A 23,259-nucleotide genomic window follows, 5' to 3' on the forward strand; every position below is an offset into this window, starting at 1 on the left:
TGCAGTTTAGTGTCATTCATGATGGAGCAGTTTAGGACTGACCATACACACTCCCACTGTCTTCGCTGGAGCCAGCTCACAAGAGACTGGGTAGCAACGTACTTTGGGAAGCCAAGCGAGCAGAGCGCTGACTATCTGCAACCAAACCACTTGGTTATTAGCATTTTGAACCGACTTACAAAACTAAAAGTAATTTTTCCTCCTCTTTAAAATGGACCCAATTTTGTTGACAGTTCGATGTTGCAACATAATTCTCTCACAAAGCTTAAGTCTTACTGATTTTGGAGAAGAAAAGGGCTTTTGAGCATTTATTTCCTTCATTTTTCTTCCATTTCAAATTTGCTCAGTTCGGACAAAAGATCTTTCTTTTAGTTGTCAGTACTAGAAACAAGCTGCGATCCAAAAATCAAGTGGGGTTTTATTGTACCTTATACAGCTTGTGCCAAAACATGTTACTAAATCAGCTGTTACAATAATTGGTAATAGGGAATGTTGGCCCAAACACACCGAAGAGGAAAGAGAAGATGTTTTGTGACATCAAAATAAGCAGATGCTTCAAGGACAAAGGTACAACCTCTCTTTTTGATCAGACCTTTACTAAATTAATCACCACTACCCGTTAGATCAAAGCTGCTTTCTAAATATAAATTGTACAGCAACATTTAATGAAAAACCAAATTTTAAGTGATGACAAGCATTAATAAATATGCTAATTTCTACATTTAGTTGGCATTTGTAATACTAGTATGAAGAAAGAAGTTACTTCACGAAACACTGCAGTTCCTCCCGGGAAATACTTGAAGTAGCTCATCTTGCCCATTTCCATGACAGCCAGTTCTGGTGAACCAGGCTGTAAACACACTCAAATGACTCCCTATGAGGGGCAACAAGCATCAATATCACAAAATTAAAAACTGTTCTCTTTAAAGTGAGACAAAGGAGCCATCTGATAGCAGGTTGCAGCAGCTCTCTTCCTCCAGAGGGAACCACTCCGCAGGCAGCAGCGAACATGAGGTAGACAGTGCTGGAGCTTTAACAGATGTCGGGGATTTCCCAGTCTAACACACACTAGCACTTCGTATTTGCAATCCTGATCTCCAGCACCAAGCAGTTAATTTGCACATTAATTAGAAACAGGTGACCAGAAAATTGCACCAGACAACCTTTCTGTATTGACTAGAAAGGACAACAAAGCATTTCCATAGTCTAATATCCCTTTTAAGCACATCTCCATCTGTCTGTGAGCCACCCAAAAGTTCACTGTAAACCAAGGTGCTCCTTTTGTTGACAGAGAGCATCAATACATGCATATCTCAGCTCGCTAAAACTAGTTTAATATCAGACATCTTCTTGCAAATCAAATCACCAAGTCTGAGCAACGCTAGAGGAAATAATGGCAAATTAGTCTAAGTAGAAAGCTCCTTTTACTACAGTACAAAATTAAACAGAATTAAGTCTGAAAGAAAAGTGTAGGTAAACTATGCCAGAGAGAAAGCTTAGCAACTGGTTAAATTCATGCTGCATGTTCATCCAGTACCGCTCGGCAGTCACATTCACTGGCAACAGCAGGATTAAGAAGAGAGGAGGCAGCAAGGAAAGAAGGTGTTACCGACATAACTACCTGGAAACGCACTCTATAGCATCCTTGCTCTTTCAGCCTTCTTTTATACACTAATACTTGCAGTATTATACTTAAATCAAATGCCCCTTCAGCTTAGTTTTAGGGGTCTTAGGTCGCTGTGTGTATTAACTGAATTATTGCTGCTGTTTCTTATATATGAGACTCAAGGGCACCTCAGCTTTTGAGAATTCATTGCATTTTCTCCAGAAACTCCAAGACTGATCACTTGAAGTTACTAGACAATAACCACATGGTTTGAAAACAGAGAGCAATACTCTTATAACGCTAAACCTCAGTTTAACACTACACTGTATTTTCAATTTGCTGTTGTTATTGCAAAGTCACAGGCAATGGACTTGATTTAAGACTTCCAGATCTTATGCTTCAGGTACATCTTCCATGCTTTAACAGGCACTCTTAAGTGAGACAGACTTCTTTAAAAAGTCTTGCCTAGCTCCTTGACCATTTTGCCCATGGGACTTGCTACAGCTTGCCCACCACTCTGGAGACCGAGGAGCTGAAGCATGGCAGTTCAAACTGGACTTAAGGATCCACCCTCCTCCACTCTTTACACATCCCCGATCAAACTCCAGCCCTTTGTTCGCACTGGCACCCTGAACACCATCATAAATGCGACTGTTTGAGGAGCTGCGCTGTTCAAGTTAATGGTTGATCAAAGGTTTGGGTCCATCCCACAACCTCCAGCTGAATCAGCAATTCAGTTCACAGCTCGGTCCTACAAGCAACTCAACTGGCATAACTAAGCACACAGCAACAAGCTGGGGCACAGGAGGCGAAGCATAAACCTGCAACAGCAAAGAAAGCATTCATTCTAGTCGAACAAACTAAAGCTCCAAAGACATGGTCCAGGATATCCTTGCAGGAGAATGTAAAGCTGCTGCGAGATCAAGAAAAGGATTTTCTATCAGCTCAGCTGGCTGCAAGGTTCCCTTTGATTTTTAAGAAGCAACAGCTTTTGAACTACTTGCAGCCTGCAAAGGAGTCTGCATACAGCAACACATCCAGACATCTGATTTTAACACAGAATTAAGCAGACTTCTGAACACAACCATTAATACACCAAGCTGTGGACCACCAGCTGTGTCACCTCTTTAATAATACTTACATCAATGAATACAATTGTCAGTAGCCGACCCATTAGAAAAACAGCGTTTGTTTCAAATACCTAAGAGGTTGGGGACAACTTAAAATTCAGTTATGTTATTAGCCAAGGAACTACAGAAAATTAAGCAGTAAAGGATGAAAATCTGGTTCTATTACTGTGTTAACTCATCACTTTTGCTCCCAGGAAGTCTGAATGGCTATGGCCTTTTCGAAGTGTTTCTTAGGATGACAACAACCAAACACGTGACTTTTCACCAGCACAGCTGTGCCACTGGAAATCCAAGCAGACACCAGATTACACGTAGAGAAAATCCTTCAGCTAGTACATGGGAAATGTACTAGGAATTTGTTGCAGTAAAACTACAGAATGTGTTTGCCTATTCTCAAAAGATTTGCCAGTATATTTGAAGGCTTTGGGATGATCCACACCAGTACAGCAGTTTATTTTCCTTTAGCACAGGTAGAGTACTAACAAAAAAAATTATCAGTAAGCCCACCAGTTGGCAATTCTGTCCATATTTGATCCCCACCTTCTTGGCAGAGACCAAATACCAGATTGCAGGAAAACATCACTGTGATTACAACCATTTACTGAAGCTGCTCAGTAAAGGCCATGAGCCAAATCAGCTATGCCTTGTATGAGCAGGGATAGCACTTAAGAGTGATAATCATCACAATCATTTGTTAGACTTCTCCATATTAAAAAAGCCATCTTCCACTGACTCGTTGTTAAGGTTAGATCTTGTCCTTTTCTATCCACCACGTATCATTCTAGTTGATATCCCTTGCCTACTCCTGTCTTTTTATATCACTGCCTAAGGTCATTTTTAGGATGCGAATGTGAGCCATCACTTGAAGCCACTCCTCAGAGGACACAGCACTGACTTGGTAGGTAATTGTATCTCTAGTCATGCTTGAACAATCTCTTGATATCTTAACAGGGATTTTTTTCCCCTTTTTAAACAGGAGCTGTATCAACAATGAAACAAAGCAGACAAGAGTTAGGCACAAAAGCAGCAACATTAAATGGAAGATAAGAGAACATGGAAAGCGAACTCTGCAATTACACTAAAGCATAAAATTCCAGCTTTCCCACTCATTTCTGAAGGAACATGGAGAACAAAGTTTTTTTGGCTATTTTTCAGACTTGTGATCTTTCTGAAAACTTCAAGGGAACAGTATGCTAACACAATGTTATGCAACCACTGCTTTCAGCTAGCACAGGATGGAGGATCTCAAATTTATGAAAAGGATGTGTTCGGTTTTCTGTAAGAGAGGGAAGAGCTGGATTCTGCCTCAAAGTCCCATGGTTTCCATGTTATCCCTTAACCCTGCTTGCTAACTGCCTGCTCCACAGACTTCTCTCTTACAAAGTTCAAGACCCAGCTGGGTTCTCATTTCTCTGGCTGTGAGTGACAACATCCCTCTCAAGGCTTCTACCAAGTTAACAGATTTTTGGGTTCTAATAAGAAAAGGTTTTAAGTACACTGCTCATATCTCAGGAACCAGCTCCTCGAGTTGTCTGCCAGTTTCAACACTGAAAAGCTCTCAGGCAAAGGATCCGTTCAGTCAGCCCATTAACCACTAAATCATTTCAGTGGGAGTCAGTGAGGGTTTATAATCTTCAGCAAGACCTATAACTCAGGGTTTGTGGGTGTTTTTAAGTTAGCATCACCTGATGTTCATTTATACAGAGAATGTATAGGAGTCTTGTGGTCTCATTAAGGGAATCACAACTTTTTTTATAAGGCACATACTTCTTCTCATACCCCTTTGCCACCAGAGTATAGGAAGAGGGCAAGCCTTCAAGTGGTACATACAGCATTAATGCATCTGACAGGCTGCCTAAAGCCTTCCTGGGCACCGCCATTCCCTCACTAAGCAAGTCTAAGCAGGCTGCACAGATACTTTTCCATTGATACAATCAGTGCTGCTACCAACTGAGACCAGAAGCTGCATCAGGTTGAATATACACAAGAATAAAAGCCATCTGTCTGACAGATTTGGCATTTCCCGCTGAATACTGCAAAGAATTCATGAAACAAAACTGAAGGAGATGGCGTTGCAGGCTGTTTGCTGAAGCGTTACCTTTCCTCATCTCAGTTATGCATTCATTTGCACACAGAGTGATGTATTAACTATGAACACGCAATACAGTTTTGCTAATTAGCTCAATTAGAAAAGACTAAACAGATTCCAACTTCCTTAATAGGAACCAATTTAAAGACAGTACTTTATCCCTTAAAGTAAGGCTGCCTGCCTGACATTTTTATTTAATATTAATGTTGAGTGCACTGAAATTCATGCACGATATTCTGGAGAAAACCAAGTTTCTGAGATAACATCAGAGAATGTTCTTATGTAGGTCACTTTAAGAACATACATACATGAGCAAGTATTTATGGAAACTCCTTCCTTTTTCAGAAAACCACATACACCTGCCTTGTCTGCTCTACACCAAGCGTGTGAAACAGCTTCCAACCCTAAAGCAGAAAACAGACCATATATTAAAGCAACCTGACTAATCACCCCACCATTTCAATACACTTATAGCAAAGATTATTCCAAAAACCTTATGTTCTCTCCTACTGTCTGCTCTCTCAAGCCCATTTACTCATCTGCATTTCCCATCAAAAATTTACAATTAATACTTTTGGAAGTGCTAAGTCTTCAGCTTTAATTTACAGACGGCCTCCAAATATATAAAGCCCTGGTGAACCAGAACTACAAGTGCCTCCAGTTGTTTTGATTATATGCAGAAGATTTAATATATAGAGAGAGCAGGGTTTTTTAAAAAAACAATCTGCAAGCAGTTTGAGGTCTCCTGGGTATCGATCAAGAACTTAACAGAGTAATTAGCCAGGGTTCATTAAAACATGCCTCCATTAGCCTCCCTAAATATCTAATCTGAATTCATTTATACACCCATGTGCCACAGATACAAAATTTTAACCCCCTTGAGCCCAGTTTCCCATAACGTGGACAGCTTTTCCCACCAAGGCTTCACGAAGTCTTTGCCCTATTTCTATTACATGGAACCAAAATATCTTCTCCTCCTGACTTCAGTATCAAGCTCCTCCAAAGGGTCTTGACTTGCAACTTCAGCCACCAAGGTTTTACCTGGATAAGCTGACTCCGTCCAAGCCTCTCTAAGGATGAGCATATCAAGAGCAGGGATCACTGAAACACATGAAGCCCCTCCTAAGTGCTACTATTCACAGCCAAACATGCTGAAATCAGCTCCCATTCTCCCTGTACAAGAACCGCTACAAGTTTTGTTCAGCCACCCTGGCAAATGGAGCAGCAGCCTTCAGCAATGAAGCAGACAGCTGTTAGAAACTTATTACTCCCAGATTTAATTTGCTTCTGAGTCAAATCAGCGCTCACTTCATCAACTGCCTAGACCTCCAACTACTACTCGTTACCATGATTTATGTTAAGAACATGCAGTGCATAATCCTAAGATCATGCCTCAGTTTTACCTCCCTATGTATGGATGCTCATGCTAACATGCTCTTTTAGAGCATCTTTCTCTAACCCATCAACTCCGAGAGTCTTAACCAGAGTGCTGAGCACCTGAAGCAGCCTTACCTAGCCTGCAAGCCATCACACTTCAGCCTCTCCTGAAAATACTCTTCCTAGGAGCATCACAAAGCATGACAGAATAAAGCAAGAAATGGCTTTTCAGAGAATGCTCTCTTGAAGTACTCTGCTGAAGTTTTAACGCATCGCAACAACAGCATAAAAACTGGGACAAGAGCTAGGTATCAATGGTTGGCTGAGGCAGGCAAACCTTCAGGGAACACTGACCTTACAAACAAGGCATTTGTAAAAGCACAAAAAAACAACACCCAGGAAACGTTCATTAGAACATTTTAACCATCTTCCCCTGACACAAGACAAACAAAATGCTTGGTTCAGAAAGGAAAAACCTAAAACGTACATATAATTAGCCCATACTACTACTGTCGTTACTGAATGCCACAGCGCGCAGTGTTAAAGCAAATTAAATTTTCTATCACTTGAAACACAGGCTATCCACTCCTCCCCCAAACCAAATACATCCCCGAGACAATCCGTTAAACAAGCATTAAAACCAAGAAAAGCTCTGTAACCAAACAGCCTGGAAATGAATGAGGCAAATCAATTGCAGTAAGGTCTTGAGGTGCAACAGTTGCATCTAGTACTTGAAAGCTGTATTGAACAGGTACTGTTGAATCCAGAGAAATCACCCCTGGAAAAAGAGCCGACCACCTTGTCCAGAAACTGTTATGTTGAACATTTCTCAATGAGTGACCAGACAGGCCAGCTTATTCCACAAACAGAAGAAAGAGAGACTTAATAAAGAAATCCAAGCTAAAGCTGTTTCACCTTACAGGAACAGGGAAATCCCAAATCCTCACACAGCAACGTAGGTATAAGTGCTGATACAATCTCTAGCATATATTCCCCACCTGCCACAGACCTCACTACTCGGCTGGATGGGCCAACATGCCCCTTCACAGACAGAGCTACTGCCTCTCCTATCTGCTAGAGCACTGCCCCAAATTTACAGCATAAACTACTTGAAACACCCACCAAAATCACCGTTCAGGACATGGATACCTCAACACTAAGTAAATAGTCAAACAGTCCAAATGAAGCCAACTGGGGAGTTATTTTTTTTTTCAAAACAAAACCAGAACAGATTACTTACAATTTGTTAAACAGTCCAGAGGAAAAAAAAAAAAATCTCAGCTTAGGTTCACTAGGACATTTTGTACAAATTCAAACATCTTACCAAAAAGTAGGCCCCAGTCATACAGTACTCAACTATGGCACATCCACGTTAGAGATGTACATCATTTTAGTTCCGCACTCAGTTTATTTAAGATTGGACAAGCCTGACACACACCAAGAATTAAAGCTATTAAGCTTAATTTTACATTTAAATCCCACACACCCTACCCAACCAACCAAGCTCTGAACACAAAGCAAGCCTGAGGGGCTGGAAATGCAGTCCCCCTGCCCGGCTCCCTGCATCCTTAACTGTTTCATCCTATACTATGTCATGTTATTCACATGCAGGTGTGAGCAACAGGCTCCCTCTCCACTCCACCAGCAGCTCTCTGGGGAGCAAGGGTTAGTTTGACAACTTTTACCTGCTGTTTTCCTCAAAGAGCACTTTCTGCTCAACAGCGAACAGCAAGTTTCACTGATAAAACTACCAACCCTGTCCACAGTCTTACAGCTAAGGCTAAGATGGAGCATTGCAATATCCCCAAAGTCTCAAGTGGATTCATCACTGTCCTGGTTTGGGCTAAATCAGAACTAATTCTGGTTTAGTGCTTTAACTTTTCAGTTAAGTCTCCTCTAACTAACAGCACTTTCTGAAAGAAGCAGCCTGTTTTTCCAGGCAGTGACTGCTCCTAGCAGTGATAAGGCCTGGTGTTTATAGTTCGTACCAAGGAATGGTGTGCAGAGAGGCCCTTGCTTGTACTTGTTCTTATAGCAACCAAGGTCACTGCTAAATCTTGTACTGCGTGTTGGGGTGCCGGGAGTGAAAAGGGTCACACCTACAGGGAGGAGTGAACTGGACAGGTGACCCAAACCTGACCAACAGAGTATTCCATCCCATATATGTCATATTCAGTATAAAGCAGAGAGATCACGAGGGTCTCGCTTTCTTTCTCTCTTCCTCTCTCGTTCGATGGCCGACATCTGAGGAGGACTCTGTCTGTTCTTCTGTCGTCGATCCCGATCCGTGCATCCCTGAATCCGGTGCCTGAGTCCAGCTCCTGCATCCCATCCCTGTCTGCTGCCGAGTCCAGCCTGGGACTGCCCCAGTGCCAGCCCTGCAGTGTGGTGGTGACATATTGTCATCAAGGTCGGGGGAGTTGGATTTGGTATTGGTTTTGTACATATTTGTATATATTGTAGATATTTCATTATTTCCTTATTCTTATTATTATCTTTTCTTTTATTGTTACTGTTTCATTAAAGCTGTTTTAGTTTTCTTTTCCAAACCGTAAAGTCTCTCTCTCTTGTTCTCTTTCCTTTTCCCTTTTGGGAGGGGAGAGGGGTTAGTAGAGAGCGTCTGTCATTCGTTAGTGGCCGGCCCAGCCTCAAACCGTGACAATCACACACGTACCTTAGGCTCTTATGTTCTCACGTAGATCCACAGCCTGTTGCAGATTACACTGTGACTTCATAAACACGTGCACGAAACCTAGCAAGACACATTGTCTAGAGAATTTGAGGACAAGCCACCTGTGTCCCTTCCCTCCTCCCCCAGCTGCTCCCAGGGTCTCCTTCACATTAAAAGGAGTTCCAGTTTTCCTGAAGATTGAATGCCTAGGGCAATTAAATGCCCAATATTTACTAGGCACGTGAATATCAAATCTGAGAACAAATTTCTTCAGGGCAGTAATACCCTACTCCAGACCACACTTCTTTGACAAGTGCCTCAGGCATTTTGGTACAGAAACAGCATATTGCTGTTCTTGTAGTCCTAGAATTCCTTTTGGACTAAAACAAGTTGCAGATTTGCTCCAGAAGAAGGCTGAAGCAACATTTCAATCCCACACAATGTTTTTAAGACTCTGAGATGCTACAGGCAAAAGAAACTCTTCCTTATTTTTCGCAAAGCACTTTCCATGGATTAGAGCTAGCAATAGACAGTAAGCAAGGATGTGAAACACCAAGTAACTCAGATCTGCACCCAATGCACTGCTATCTTTTCCTATAGCAAGTCTTGCCATTAGATGTTGAACGTGGACTTTTTTTTTTTTTGTAAGGAAGAACAAATAACTATGTCTCATTCAGGTGAGAGACTAATTTTTTTAAAAAATATGCGATTTGCTCACCATTAAGAGATGCCAGTCATTCCCAAGATTATAAAGGCAAAGCTCACCTGTTATGGAACAAGTAATGTTGAAAAGCAAAAAATAAATGAACAAAAAATAAAAACCCCACCTCACCTCTGTTCGCAGCACCAAGACAGACTGTTCATGGCACCGAGACAGACTCATTGCTTTGCCCACGCTTTCACCCTGTATACTATTCTACCGTTGCCAAGTACTGTAGCTGAGGAAACCAAAGCAGAGTTATTTTAACCAGCAGCTCCCAAAGTGACGCAGGATCATGAAACAGGTTCTCATCCAGGTCCAGCTCAAGATGTCATCAACCTCAGGTACCTGTCAGATTTACAGGACCTTTTTCAGCTTGGACAGCCAGATCCAGAAAAGAACAAACGTGAGCAACCCAGTAAGACAAAAAACAGATAAGGCTGCAAATTAAAGAGAGTATCCATGGGGGTAACTCTACAGGAATGGCAATTGTGGGGAAGAAGTTCTTCTTCCCCTTGCACTAGGGCTGTAGCAGTCCTCAGAACAACATGTGCTTTACTAAGGTAGACACAAACTACTGCTATCTGGAACACCAGGATAGAAAGGATTTCTATCCTTTCCAAGTCACTGTTATTCTGGAAGATTCACCTGATCATCTACCTCTTCCAGGGAAAGACAGCATCGTTCTACTGTTATCACATCCAACCGAAAACATCACGACTTCAAAATAAATACTTCCATAGTCAAAATCCCAGCAATACACCATGTGATCCAAGAAAAAATTCTAACAGAAACCTCTTATTTGCTTCTCTATGAAACCAAATCCAGCTGCTGTATGCACTGCCATCAGGCCAGTTCTGTGATTTTATCATTATCATAGAATATTACAGCCTATTACTAGGACAATAAGTACTTTCCACACAAGAGCAAGCTAGAATAATAGTTCCTGTACTTGCCCTGGAAAGACTTAATTAAGATGATCTGGCTAGCACAGCTTTGATTTGACATTTGAATAATAAGGAATATGAAAAATTTCATGTTAAAAACAAACAAAAAGAGTATCCACCTTACTACTAAGGATGGCTACGTGCCGAGATGCTCAAAACAAGCCTGCTGCCCTAGTATGCCCGAGCAGTAAAAGTCCCAGCTGGAAAACAGTGGCAGAGAGCACTGGGTGCCTGCCTGGATCCTCTCAGCTTCTGCCCATCAGCTTCTAGAAGTAGAGAGGAGAAGAACCCTGATCTCATCATTGTTCCCTTCATTTCCAGGCGGCTTCACAACTGGAAAAGCGGCTGTACTGTTCAATTCTCCATCTTCCCCAATCTCTTCCTATACAGATGCTGGTCTGCTGAGAACCAATGCAGCTCCCCTGTCCATACGGTTTCAGATGCACCAGTGTACACAGAAGGAATCTCACTACTGAAGTCCTGGATTCAGGACTGAATGTACAGTAAAACACACCCAAAACAGTGCTACCAAAGGACAGGACCCAAACTGATGAACATACTATAGAAGCCACAACAAAACAACGAGCTCTGCGAATACAGAAGCCAACAGCACTGTCCTTACGCTGCCTGAATTTTACTCACGTGCAATGTTTTGACAGCCCTGAGGCATTACTTCAAATATCTTTCAAAGACGACCTCTCGATTAATTTTATTTTACAGCTTTTAATGCTATGAAAAGCATGCCACATACAAAGAGCTTAAAGAAAACCATGCCAAACCCCACAAGGGCTGTTCAGAAGTACTTTCAGCAACTTAGTTCACAAGGTAGTGAACTGTACTATCAGCCAGCCTCCACAAGTTTATTTCAAGTGGTTCCTCAGAACAAAACTTCAGTTTGGAAAGACTCCTCTGGCCCAACTTAAGATCAGAAAAATCAAGGTATATTAAATAATATTCTGCCTTAAAACTTGAGACAATAAAGTTTCGAAGATATACACAGGTTCTCCAACTTTTTAATGTCTAAGAGGCTATAAGCTACTCTGCTACCTTGCTCTTAACATCTTTCTTTTTTACCATTCTGCTTGCATGGCTCAATATTAGGTTTACAGAGGACCTTTTTTTAAGCCAAAACTGATCTCCTAAACAGGATCCCGGTTCCAAATCAGTGGTCCTACTGGGTAATGCAGAAGTGATTACAGTCACACATCAAACTCCAAACAGACCAAAGATCACTTTAAGATGGCAACAATACGCTGTCATGTTATTTAAAGTTATTCATGATGTACAACTCCAAGCCATAGGAAGGGTTTTGCCTATTTCCATTTGCCCTAAGCCACTTCACACAACACACTGGATAATACAGCTGTGGTGGGCCTACAGCCAGCAGCTAAAGTGACTGGAACACCAATTCTCACCTTCTCTTTCAATTACACACAGAAATCCAAGTTCAGTACTCCTCCCTGTTGCATGCCAATACCACACAGCTTACCTGAGCTCTCCAGTATTCTTAGAAAGTTTTCAGAAAATGCCTTGTACAAATATTCTAAATTTAAGATACTGTGAACCCTAGTGCGTAAAACGGACAGTAGAAGACAACATTTATTAAATATTCTGAGGCCATCACAAAGCCATAATGGATTTCACTGGAATGTCTCAAGGGAGGAAAGTGTTTGGGAAAATTACTTTGGGAAGAGCTGACATACAAAGAGAAGAATTTAAATTCCATCAGCACTCTCCCTAGCAGAACAAGTTTAGACTACGGTTTTATACAGCAGGATGCTAGAAGAGTTCACAAATGCCTGGAGGAGGGGAGGGAAACAAAAAACCCTGTAGCTTGTGGCCTGTTGTATGCTTTTGTGTAGGTCTTACCCATGAGCTGCTCATAGAAAGGAAGCCAACATAGCCTCAGAGCACATGAAAGGGGTTTGATGTGTACAAGCTGAAGCCACACTGCTGAGCACCTGTGCTAGAACAAACTCTGCACCATTCCAGGAAAGTCTACCCTATGCACTGCTGCTACTTCTGCAGTCAGGGATAAGAGTATTATCAGTGATGGTTCACCATATGTTCAGTGCCTGCTAAAGCACAGGTAAAGGGTCATGAAGAAAAAATATGAAACACAGCAAGGCTTTGTTGTTCCACAAGGGAGGTGCAGAATCACATCCCTCCTATAGCTAGTATTTTGCACATCTACATCTAATTAAGGCTATTAACAATAACATTAGAACAAGCATACACCTTTAGAGCTGTGAATCAGCTGAGGAAAAGTACATTCCCTAGATACACACCTTCCCAGATGATGCTGTTATCACTGGGATTCCTAGAGACAGGACAAGCATTTGTCAGGCGAGTCCCACTCCAGTGCTCAGTTTGATAAAAATGCAGGGAAGACTTACGCCATAAGCTAGTGTTTCAGCTTTTTCTTTTTTGGCTTTAAAAAATAATGTCGCTTCATAGGACTAATCAGAAATAAAATACGTGAAGATGGCTGCTGATCGCTGCCTGGAAGCCTTCAGTTAAAAAAAGTAAGCGATGTTACTACACTCACAAGATCTTTGGCTTCTGCTGCAGATAGTGACTCAAACGGCTCTGTGTTTTCCAGCAGCAACTGCTGTTAAGTATTTTCTAACCCGTACTTCCCTCCAGGAAGCAGACCTGTTATCCTGCTGAATTCTTGCCTGAGAAGCAGACAGTCACAGAAAATTCACCTATTTTAAGCAGAAAAAATGGATCATTAAGGTTGTCAGAAGAAATCTCCTGTTCAAACAATACTTTACGGCACATCAAGTTTCTCCAGTTCCACACTGACTAGAAAAGTTTTCCTGTATGTTGTTCTACACTACTCATTAAGAATGTAGTTCCAGTTGCCAACTCTAACATGCAACTTGGGCATTTCCACGCTTCTTAATGACGCTAGCTGCAACGCACATATGTTATCGAAAAGCAGACTGGACCTTTGGTCTGAAGACTGGCAGCAAGAAAGACTGCATCAGCAGACTCGCCGCTTACACAGAGTCAGCTCTACAGACTTCAGTAAGGTAAGAGAGATGTCATCATGATTTTGAATAACTGTGTTAGGGTGAGAGGCCCAGCTTCTCACCCCTCATGTGTCTCAAATATTGAAGCACTAAAAATGCCGTGCTAGTTGCATCAGTTCAAAAGTAACAATCAAAAAAAGCAGCAGGGTCAATGCAATGTCATACGTGAAGAGCATTATAAAATACTTGACAAATAAAACTCACAGTCTACCATTCTCAGCACCTGCATTTACTCAGGACCTTGTATCTGCAGACCAGATTTTGACTTGCCTGAATTCTACAATAAGAGGATCACATTAATATTGATTTGTTTAAATCACCATTAACACGGCTAAAGAACTGCAGTCTCGTGAACAATTCACGTTGCCAATTATGACAACTGTGGTGTTGCAGTGATTTTACTTGAAAATGGTTAGTTTTTCTGATTTTACGATGTAGGTAGATAGGCCACTGACATAGCAAAAAAACCAATTTGATAATGAAAGACCTTACTGTAAGCTTCTTCCAGATCCTATTTCAGTTCAGCTGAGAACAGTTAACAAAAGTTGACTTGGCTCAAATCAAATCTGGACTGTTACAGAAAGTCTACAAGCCAAGCACGTTTGGGTTTGTTTTTTTTTTTAATTCTATCAAAACTTTTTGTAGGGCAATTACTTCAACATAAGTTGAATTCAACAAGAATGCATGCTCTGCTGAGTTCATTTTGCAGTTCACTTGGTGGAAAGTATTTTACCCTGCACTAACAGGACACTAGAGAAGAAAGTCTCAATTAGCAAACTAGTGACCATGATGAAGGCTGGTGAGCCTCCTATTAATGTTGAAGAGATCTAGACAGCAAACTTGCCACCAGATTAAGCTAGGCATTATTTTTTAAACAAAAGACAGCACATTTGCCTGAACGATTTTGCATAGCAGGGTTGGAATAGCTATTTGTTATTAACCTACCCTGTTATATATAAGTACCTAATTATACCAACATAACCAGCTGTGAGACTCCAAGCTCCTGAGAATCAAATAAGGAAACTACAAGAAGTTTTTCACAGATCACATGATTCTATCACTGACTGCAAAAGAGTAAAATACTTCAGGCATGTAGAGAAACCATGAATACTTACTACTTTAAATACTACCTTTCTGTCACCTCAGCAGTTCTTATGCATTGTTTCAAGCAAAGAATAACAAATGCAGTAAATAAACATTCCTGTCCTGCATGATTAATGTTCATTTGTCCCTCTGTTGTTACCTGGCAAAAGAGGTATTAGATGTGTACCATTAGCCCTAAGCCACAGCATTGGCAATAATAAAGACATCAAATCTATAGCTGAGTTAAGGAAAAATTTTAGACTTTACAACCAAGTAATGCTCTCTAATGCAAACAGATGACATCTAAGCTCACAAAGCTGTAAGAACTACAAGATACGCTTATCCGAAGGAAAAAAATAAACTAAACTCAGGCACTACACCCCCAAAAAAGACAGCATGGAGAAAACAGACACTCTGTAACTACTGAAGGAAAACCCCCAGCTCAAAGCTGCAGACGTTCAGACACCAGCATGCCAGGACATAGCTTTTATAAATGCCACCTCTACTCAGGAGAACAGCAGCATGGGTTTTCATCTACTGTCCTGATGAAGAGAGGTTGAAATTAGGCTACAAGCTGGTACCTGGGGAATACAGAATCTCTCCTCCTCACCTAACACACTGCTATGGATACTGATAAACTACACATCCAGAAAATTAAAGTATCCCGTGGTGACAAAAAAAATGACTGTCTAACAGAACTGAAATTTTTTCATACTATAGCAGCCAACTTCACAGACCTTAAAACTAGATTAGTCAGAAGAAAAAAAACTATTTCGAGGCAAGATTTCAAACAAAAAGGCAATTACCTAGAGCTTTTAGTCATCCAGTTCTTTGGGGTTTATTATGACAAAAAATAACTGCAAAGCTCTTTGAAAAGTAAGTGTACATTTTCTAAAGACCAAAACAAGCAGAGTCCACCAAGAAAGTGGTGCTTATGCAGGAAAGCTGCAATATAAAGAACATCTAGACATTATCTCTATACTAGAAAATAAAGCAGCATGTAATTTGCCTATAATAATCTTTCTTCAGATCATTCCGTTCCAATCATGACAACCCAAAACAGCACCAGGGCTAGAGATCTCCTTTCCTCCAGTACAATGGACTAGAGGATGCAAGCAGGGAAGACACAATCCACCCGGTACCTACCTGTCTCTACCATCACAAATGACCTAGTCTTTGCTTTGCAATCTATTCAGCTATTTGGCTCAGTAAATCACCTCCCTGTAACCAGACCTCTGCATATTCTGTGACTCTGCGATAACACAGCTTTCTCAGTTCATCCTGAGCCAAGCTCAGACTGCACAGCCTGCATCAAACTTTACTTCTCCCTGTGTGTTTCCATTCCTTTCCTCCTTGACATTCAGTGCTGCAGCAGGCCAGCAGCGCCAGCTCACTAGAGGAAGCAGACTTGTAAAATAATCCCTGTTATTAAGCCAAACATCCCAGGCCAAACTGATGTATAACCAGCTACCACAAGCACCAGCCTTGCCAAGAATAGCACAAAACCAAAAAAATAAACAACAAACCCAAAAAAAAACCCACCACACCACACACAAAAACCCACCCCTCTAAAAAATCCCACAAAAATAACTCTCTTGGATCAGCAGAAATGGAGCGATTGTTAAGACTGTCAAGATGTAAGAACCTGTGCTTAATGTTTGTTGTCCACACAGTAAGTTGAGCACTAGGAGGAGAGGGACCATCTTACCCTCTAGACAGCTCACATGTGGCTTTAAGATGAAAAGGGTACTTTTAAATATTGCTACATCCTGAGATGAAGCCAAAGGCTGATGCCAAAGTAAGTAATACAAACACAAATCAGACTTTTAAAGTGTATTTAGAATTTTACTTTAAGACTTAACTATAAAAGCCAGGAGGAAATTGGGCTTACACTATCTGAACACAAGGAAAAACAAGAAGTTCAGGACAAAAATGTGGCTAATCTCAGCTAAGAAGCCAAGCCTCAAGAGAAAAAGCTTCAGAGAGCGTACCAGCCCTGTCTTCATCATTTTCTTTTGTTGTTTTTTTTTTTTCAAAACTTACATCATCTCAATCCCTCCCTCCTAGATCCAAACATTCCCTTCCAGTGACTTTCATAGATCCATTTTATAAACTTTAGAAGGAGGAGGGACCAGTCTTCACCATTCAAATTAATTTGCATCTGCCACAAACCACTTGTAAATTTGTTAAATTCAGTCTGAGACAGAATGGTATCAGAAAATTTCTGATACAGAGGCCCAGGCTTCAACTCATACAGAGTCTAGCATCCAGTTACAGCCCAGTATTTAACTCAATCTCTTAAAATTGCAACACATTTTTACTTTAAGCTAGCTCAACTTCAACTACAGGCAAGAATTCTACTTTTTCTTTTTTTTCCCCTTAAGGATATAAGAGTTCTTAAACTCCCGTGCCCTGTACAGGTGGCTTTGAATCATCACCAGGTCAATATCCCTTAGAAAAAAGGGAGAATGTAAGCAAAGCCCTTGGCAAGGCTTAAGGTACATTTTCCAGGTTTCTGATCACTGCCTTTAAAAAAAAAAAACCCTTTTTGTGTTGATATCTGAATCAGATGATAATGCTGTAGGCACTCTAAGAGCATCACCAGAATACTAACTGCCTACTCCTTTGCGATAGTAATGATTAGAGAACCAGAAAGAACAGCCTCCATCCCACAACTACATACCTATCACCCTGAGAAGCAGGCAGTTCCCATTCAAAACACCTCACCTGAAAGCCAGGGAGAATGCCTGGAGGTTTTGTGGGACAAAAATAAATTATAAGCACTAAAGGAGATGGCCAACTTGGTAAACAGTGTCTTCATTATTTGCATTTCCTAAAAACCAGCCCAACCCCGTGGTATGTTTAATCCATAGCCCTCAATTACTTACTGCTCTGGACAGGTAAACAGTCATTTGATGCCACAGCCCAGACATCTCAAAAAAGGCACTTTAAATGCCAGCCTCCACTTGTGCATGGTAGAGCTGAGAGAGACGGAAGCAACATGAGTATGTGCTCAAATATGAGATAATGTCGCATACTCAGTCAAAACCAAACCTTCGCCCTTCAACTCAATAAATTACAGAGATAAAAGGGGGTTGGTGGTGTTTGTGTTTGAAATCGAGCTCACACTTATCCACCTCAATGCAACCAAAAAGCTTCAGGGAAGCCTTCACATTTCCAATTCCTTTACTAAGACAGTCAAAAAAATAGAAAACAAGCACAGGACTGAGCACACCTGACGTGTACAACTGCAGTATTACCAAAAGGTAACAAAGACTCCCAGCATGCATTAACATCTGGTTTCTCTTTTCCATCTATGATTTCAGAACTTAGGTAATTTCACTGGCGCTGTTTTATCAGAGCACTTAAGGAGCTCAGGTACCTACAGAGTGAGGAATAAAACATTCATATGGAAGAAATGTGCCAGTTCCCAACCCGTCAAATGTTACATGCTTCCTAGTCTGTAAGTCACATCAAATGAATCTTCTGGCCTTTTACACTGACCATGCATCTGAAATGACAGGAAAAATACCATTCTTAAAATGTACAGCTTTAAGATTGATTTGTTTTGTTCTTAACCCAATCATTGACATTAAAAGACTCTCATTCTTTCCAGAAAGCAGAGCATTCAGGCTCCATTATACTGTCCCTGCCATAAAGATGCTACCAAAGAAACGGAACGTGTCAGGGTGATGAAAGCAGCAAGAGGCCAAAACTTTCATCTCTAATCCCAACTTAATCACGACGATTTGACCTTAGAAAAATTTAGCCTACAATGCATTAGCATTATATAGACAGATACAATGCTTTAAATATTATGTAATCTTTACAAGCGCAATGCAAGTAAAGCTCAACAACTATGACACCAAGTTAATTCACTGATTAATCAGACCTAAGGTATGTTTTAACATTACAATTATGCTCACTAATAAGCCAGAAGAGAGAGCTACAGTGGTTAAGATATTTTCATACCTGCTAATACCTTTCCTACCTCAAATTCAACAACTCGGTCATGCTTTCAATGCAAATCATCATTAATCATGCAAAAACTTTTCCTAGCAAATATATTAATACTTCATGGGTTTACTTATACTATAACCACCATGAAATTTAGTTTAATAAGCAGTCCATAAAAAAGTGCTTAAAGACTGCAGTCTATGTTGAGGAAAACACAAGCTCTGAAGTCTCTCTATCAACAGGCTAGCAATCAGAACAGTTTCAGTAAAAAAAAAACATTCTAAAACACATTTTTGAAAAACAGAAGTATACACCATTCCCTTCTACTCATTTTGTATCTTGGCATAAAGTTATTCGAGTAACAATTAAAACACTGATGACAAAATTTTAGTGACTCAAAACAGTAATATATCCAGTGCACAATTTAACTAGAAGGAAATTAATTTATCTGGAAAATGCACCAAAACATGCTTTTGATTCTATTTTCTGATTATAGTCAAAGAGATTTAAGCTGACTAGCTCTGACCACTACCTCCTCCAATTAAGGAGCATCCTTCCCATTCTTCTACTATGAAAGGAAAGCAGAAAAGCATGATTGTCCCTTGATTTCTATCTTTCAAACAGCTGAAGAAGCTGAAATGCAGAAGAGTTCTGCACCTGCAGAAGCGGACTCCACACTATGCCAATTAAGCATTTCACTGACTTGGTGGAAAAATCAGTGGTAAAGTATTTGAAATCAGTTTGGGAGTCTGAATTTTTAAAAAAAAAAAAAAAAAATCTAAAAATAGGCAGTGCTTAAATATCTGAGTTGACAACACTTTAAATTGATGCTCTACAAGTAACCTTTCAAAACCAAAACTTTAAAATTCATTATTTGGGGATTGGTTTGTTTGCATTTTTTTTTTACTGTTTCCCTTGCTTCAAACTATTCTTTGCTGAATTCACCCTACAAGATAGGGTGCTGTACCCCTCAACCACAGACTCAACACTCCTGCTCTTCAGATTCAGGAGAACTACCCAGTAAAAACAAGTGAGGACTTCCTTTAAAGACATCCATGGCAACAAATCAGCAGATACTGAAATAACGTGATCGCATTCACACTGGCTAACAAAACAAGCACATCTTCTCTTTCCTCTCTAGTTTATGGTTGTAAAAGAAAGGTTTCAAACAGTTGTTTCCCCCGGTTATGCAAATTTAAAAATGCCCTAGCTTTTCTGTATCATACTAAGACCACCAACAGATAATCTTAACAGTAATGCTCCCGATGTCAAACTCAGTTTCTCTGCTTTAGAGGAACATTTCTTATGAAAAAAACAAGATAAACTTCAACACCTATGGAAAAAAGGTTGCTTTTGCACAAATTGCAACTAGAAATCTTACCTGCTACTTGTAGCAAAGCTGTATCCAAACACTGCCCTCACTGATGCTACAACACACAGAGCAACTCCCTCAGATCTTCCATTTACTATAGCCCGACTTTTTTTAATGTGCTTGTATGACTTAGACCCATTTTCAAATCTAATTGTCACTTTTCTGGTATTGTCCAAACAAGCTCTCAGATACTCTAGGGTCAAAATGAAAAGTTGCATCAACCACTGTAACAGCTCATACGTCACTTCTTTCCTCTGCTGCCACCTCCAATGCAAAGGAAATGCTTGAGACATCTAACCCCATTCCCTATCACCCAATGTGGCACCTGATGTTTACAACTCATGACTTTTAATCAGAGTCTAAATATCCAGAATTAAACAGTAAGGATACACAGAAGTCAGTTATTTTAATTCATTTCTCAGAGCAGCACTCTGGGAAGTCAGTTTTCCACCAGGATGCAGCCCGCCACATCTGCATTACAGCAGGCAAACTGTTGAGTCTAAGACCAGCTGACAGTGCTGACAGACAAATAAGGACAAGGCTGCAGACGGGCACCTTCAGAGAGAAAACTCAATCCAAAATGCCCCCAAGATGTCCTCTCAATGCTTGAGATGTCACCCCAGAAGGAGATTCACCTTTGGCACTGGATATCAGACATTACAGCTAGACAAGACCAACAGCCAGCAAGCTACTGACAAGAAGGCTGGCTTTGGAAGTGGAAAAGAAAAACCACAAGCAAAACATAACATTCAAAAGAGAGCGGAGTTTTCATAAGATATGCAGGACCAACATAAGGGCTTGTACTTGCTGAAAATAAAGCGAGGCATCCCTTCATATTTTGCTTCTCCCTGCACATCCCTGTTCCCTAGCCCTGCACTCACCCCCCCCCTCCGTGTTTAACTCAGTAAAATGACAAAACTATTCCAGCAGAAAGCTGCTCAACTAGATGATAAAAAGGCCCACCTCGCTAAAATGGCAGAAAACCAATAAGCACTGGAACTATGAAAAGGGAGGGGCCACACAACCAAAGGAAAGGAACAACAAGAGCCTGCCTTTTTGGCAGGCTGGTAGCTTGTGAGCCACCGCCTGTAACAGTAGCTTCTGAGATCCTCTCAGAGACGGTGCCTCTCTAACAGCAGCTCCAAAATGTCCCAGACAGGTGGAACAGTAAGGGCTAAGTTATCCATAAAGGAAATACCAAAGCATTTTATAACTGTGTCAGACGCTGCATCAGGATCCATTTAAAAACTCTATCATGAGTGTCTTACTAAACTACCTGTCCAAAATTAAAACATGAAGTTAGGTTAAAAAAAAAATTTGAATTATTTTTGCTTTTTAAGCCAGAAAGTAATCACTGACAGTTACTGGTTCAAGACTGCCCTTGGTGAGAGTAACCATTAAGTCACTGCCATCTACCGTCTCCACAATAACGGAATAACCATTAAAACTGACCCAGCCTGACGTTCCTGGACTCCACAGCAGAGAAGCCAAGAACTAAACAGACCTCAACACCAAATCGGCTCCCCAAAAACACTTCCCCCAAAGGTTTCTTCAAACCGAGCAAGAACCACCAAAGAATGAATGAAAAGATGGGGCTAGAAAAGACTCTGAAGTGGCAACTCGGGTTTTTTTTAAGCTAGGCTTAAACCACTCACGACAGACGTCTGGGAACAACAGATCACCCAGCCGACCTCCCCCCATAAACTAAGCCAGGTCTAAAGACTGTACACGTAGTTTCATGCACACAAGCAAGTACTGGAAACCAACCGCCTCTGCAGCTGAGCTCTGCACGAAAAGTGGGAATCTGAACCTGAAAAAAACCCGCCCCAGGTCACTGCTGCTGCCAGCCAGGCTCCGCTCCTCAGCGGGCAGGGCTCTCCCCGGACCCCTGAAAGCCAATAACGCTGTGAGGCACCAAAGTCACAACAAAGCCACCCCACCGACACCTCTCCCTCCCGGGAGAGCACTGCTAGGGCGGCAGCGCAGATCCCACAGGTGCCGGCAGGAGAAAGGCTCCTCTCCCGCGGGCCCCCGCCCCCCCCGCCGCAGCCGACCCGTCCCCCTCACACGAAGCTCCACAGTGGTGGGGGCGCAGCGCGGGAAGGGCGGCCGGCGCCGGCCTGCACAAAACCCCCGCTTTTTAGAATAAAAATCATGAGGTAAACAAGGAAGGGCGCCCCGGGCCGCACTGGCTCCGCTGAGGAGCGGCGGCGGCGGGGCCGAGGGGCGCGGGCGCCGTGGAGCCCCACTCTTTGTTCACCGCCGCGGGTAGGCCCGGCCCGGCCCGGCCCGGCGCCCAGCCCTCACCTCACGAACGTCCTGCAGGCACTCGAGGACGGCGAGGTTGTTGGCCCAGCTGTGCTTGGAGCAGAGCCGCACCACGTCCTCCCGGCACACCGCCTCCTCCGACAGCTTCCACCCGCTGCCCGAGCCGCCGCCGCCGCCGCGGGGACCTCGCGGCCCCGCCGCGCCCGGCCCCACCGCCTGCACCGGTAAGGCCAGGCCGGCGCCAGCGGCGGGGCCCGCGGGAGGAAGGCCGCCTGCCGCCGGCCGCGCCGCCAGCGACAGCAGCAGGAAGAGCGCCGGGCCCGGGCAGCGGCTCCGGACACGTCCGCACGGCGCCATCTTGGATCCGCCACCTCCGGCGCGACCGCCCGCCCACCCAGCGGCACGCACGCCGTATGCAAATCAGCGCGCCGGTGACGTCACCTCCCCGCGCCCCTTGCGCCGCGCCCCTTTCGGGCATGGTTCACCTTGGTCCCGCCCCCGCACCGCACCCCACCGCACACCCCCCACACCCCCCCACCGTGGCTCCGCCCCGCCCGTCGTCGCCTCACGGGGGCGTGGCGCCATCACGGCCCCGGGCCGCCATTAGAGCGTCCAACGACCATCGCGGCCCCCACCGCCATCACGGCTCCACAGCGGCCCCCACAGCCACGCAGGACAGCACTTGCCAAACCGCTGAGCCAGTGCCCGTGGCGGGGACGCGAGGAGCCGTGCCCTAGGGCACGTTCACACCTCTGGGAAGGCAGCCTGGCCCTGTGACTCCCACAGCGGGTATCCAGACTCTGTGGCCAGATCCTGCCCTAAATCTCTCAGTTCCCACCTGTGAAATGGAGCTCACAGTGCCTCCTTCCTTGGAGGGACACTGGGGCGAGTCGTTAAAAGCCTGAGATGCTCTTGGCTGCCCTGGTTGATGGAGGACGTGGGCATGGCCATGAGGAAATGGTGCTCAGAGCAGGGTCAGACTAGCATGGAGTAAAGAAAGCATGAGGCCACCTATGGAGCA

General features: G+C 42.7%; 1 protein-coding gene across 1 annotated transcript in view; it reads right to left on the bottom strand.

Moving 5' to 3' along the window:
- Window positions 1-22,625, bottom strand: part of GLG1 (golgi glycoprotein 1) — an 82,496-nt gene extending 59,871 nt beyond the window's left edge. The window contains exon 1 of the mRNA XM_086468964.1: window positions 22,278-22,625. Coding sequence (XP_086325090.1) covers window positions 22,278-22,595 — 318 coding nt within the window. The 5' untranslated portion in view covers window positions 22,596-22,625. The remainder of the gene's footprint in view (window positions 1-22,277) is intronic.
- Between the last annotated feature and the right edge of the window lie 634 nt (window positions 22,626-23,259).

This window comes from Leptosomus discolor, chromosome 8 (genome assembly GCF_034619465.1).
Source record: "Leptosomus discolor isolate bLepDis1 chromosome 8, bLepDis1.hap2, whole genome shotgun sequence".
Classification (NCBI taxonomy): domain Eukaryota; kingdom Metazoa; phylum Chordata; class Aves; order Leptosomiformes; family Leptosomidae; genus Leptosomus; species Leptosomus discolor.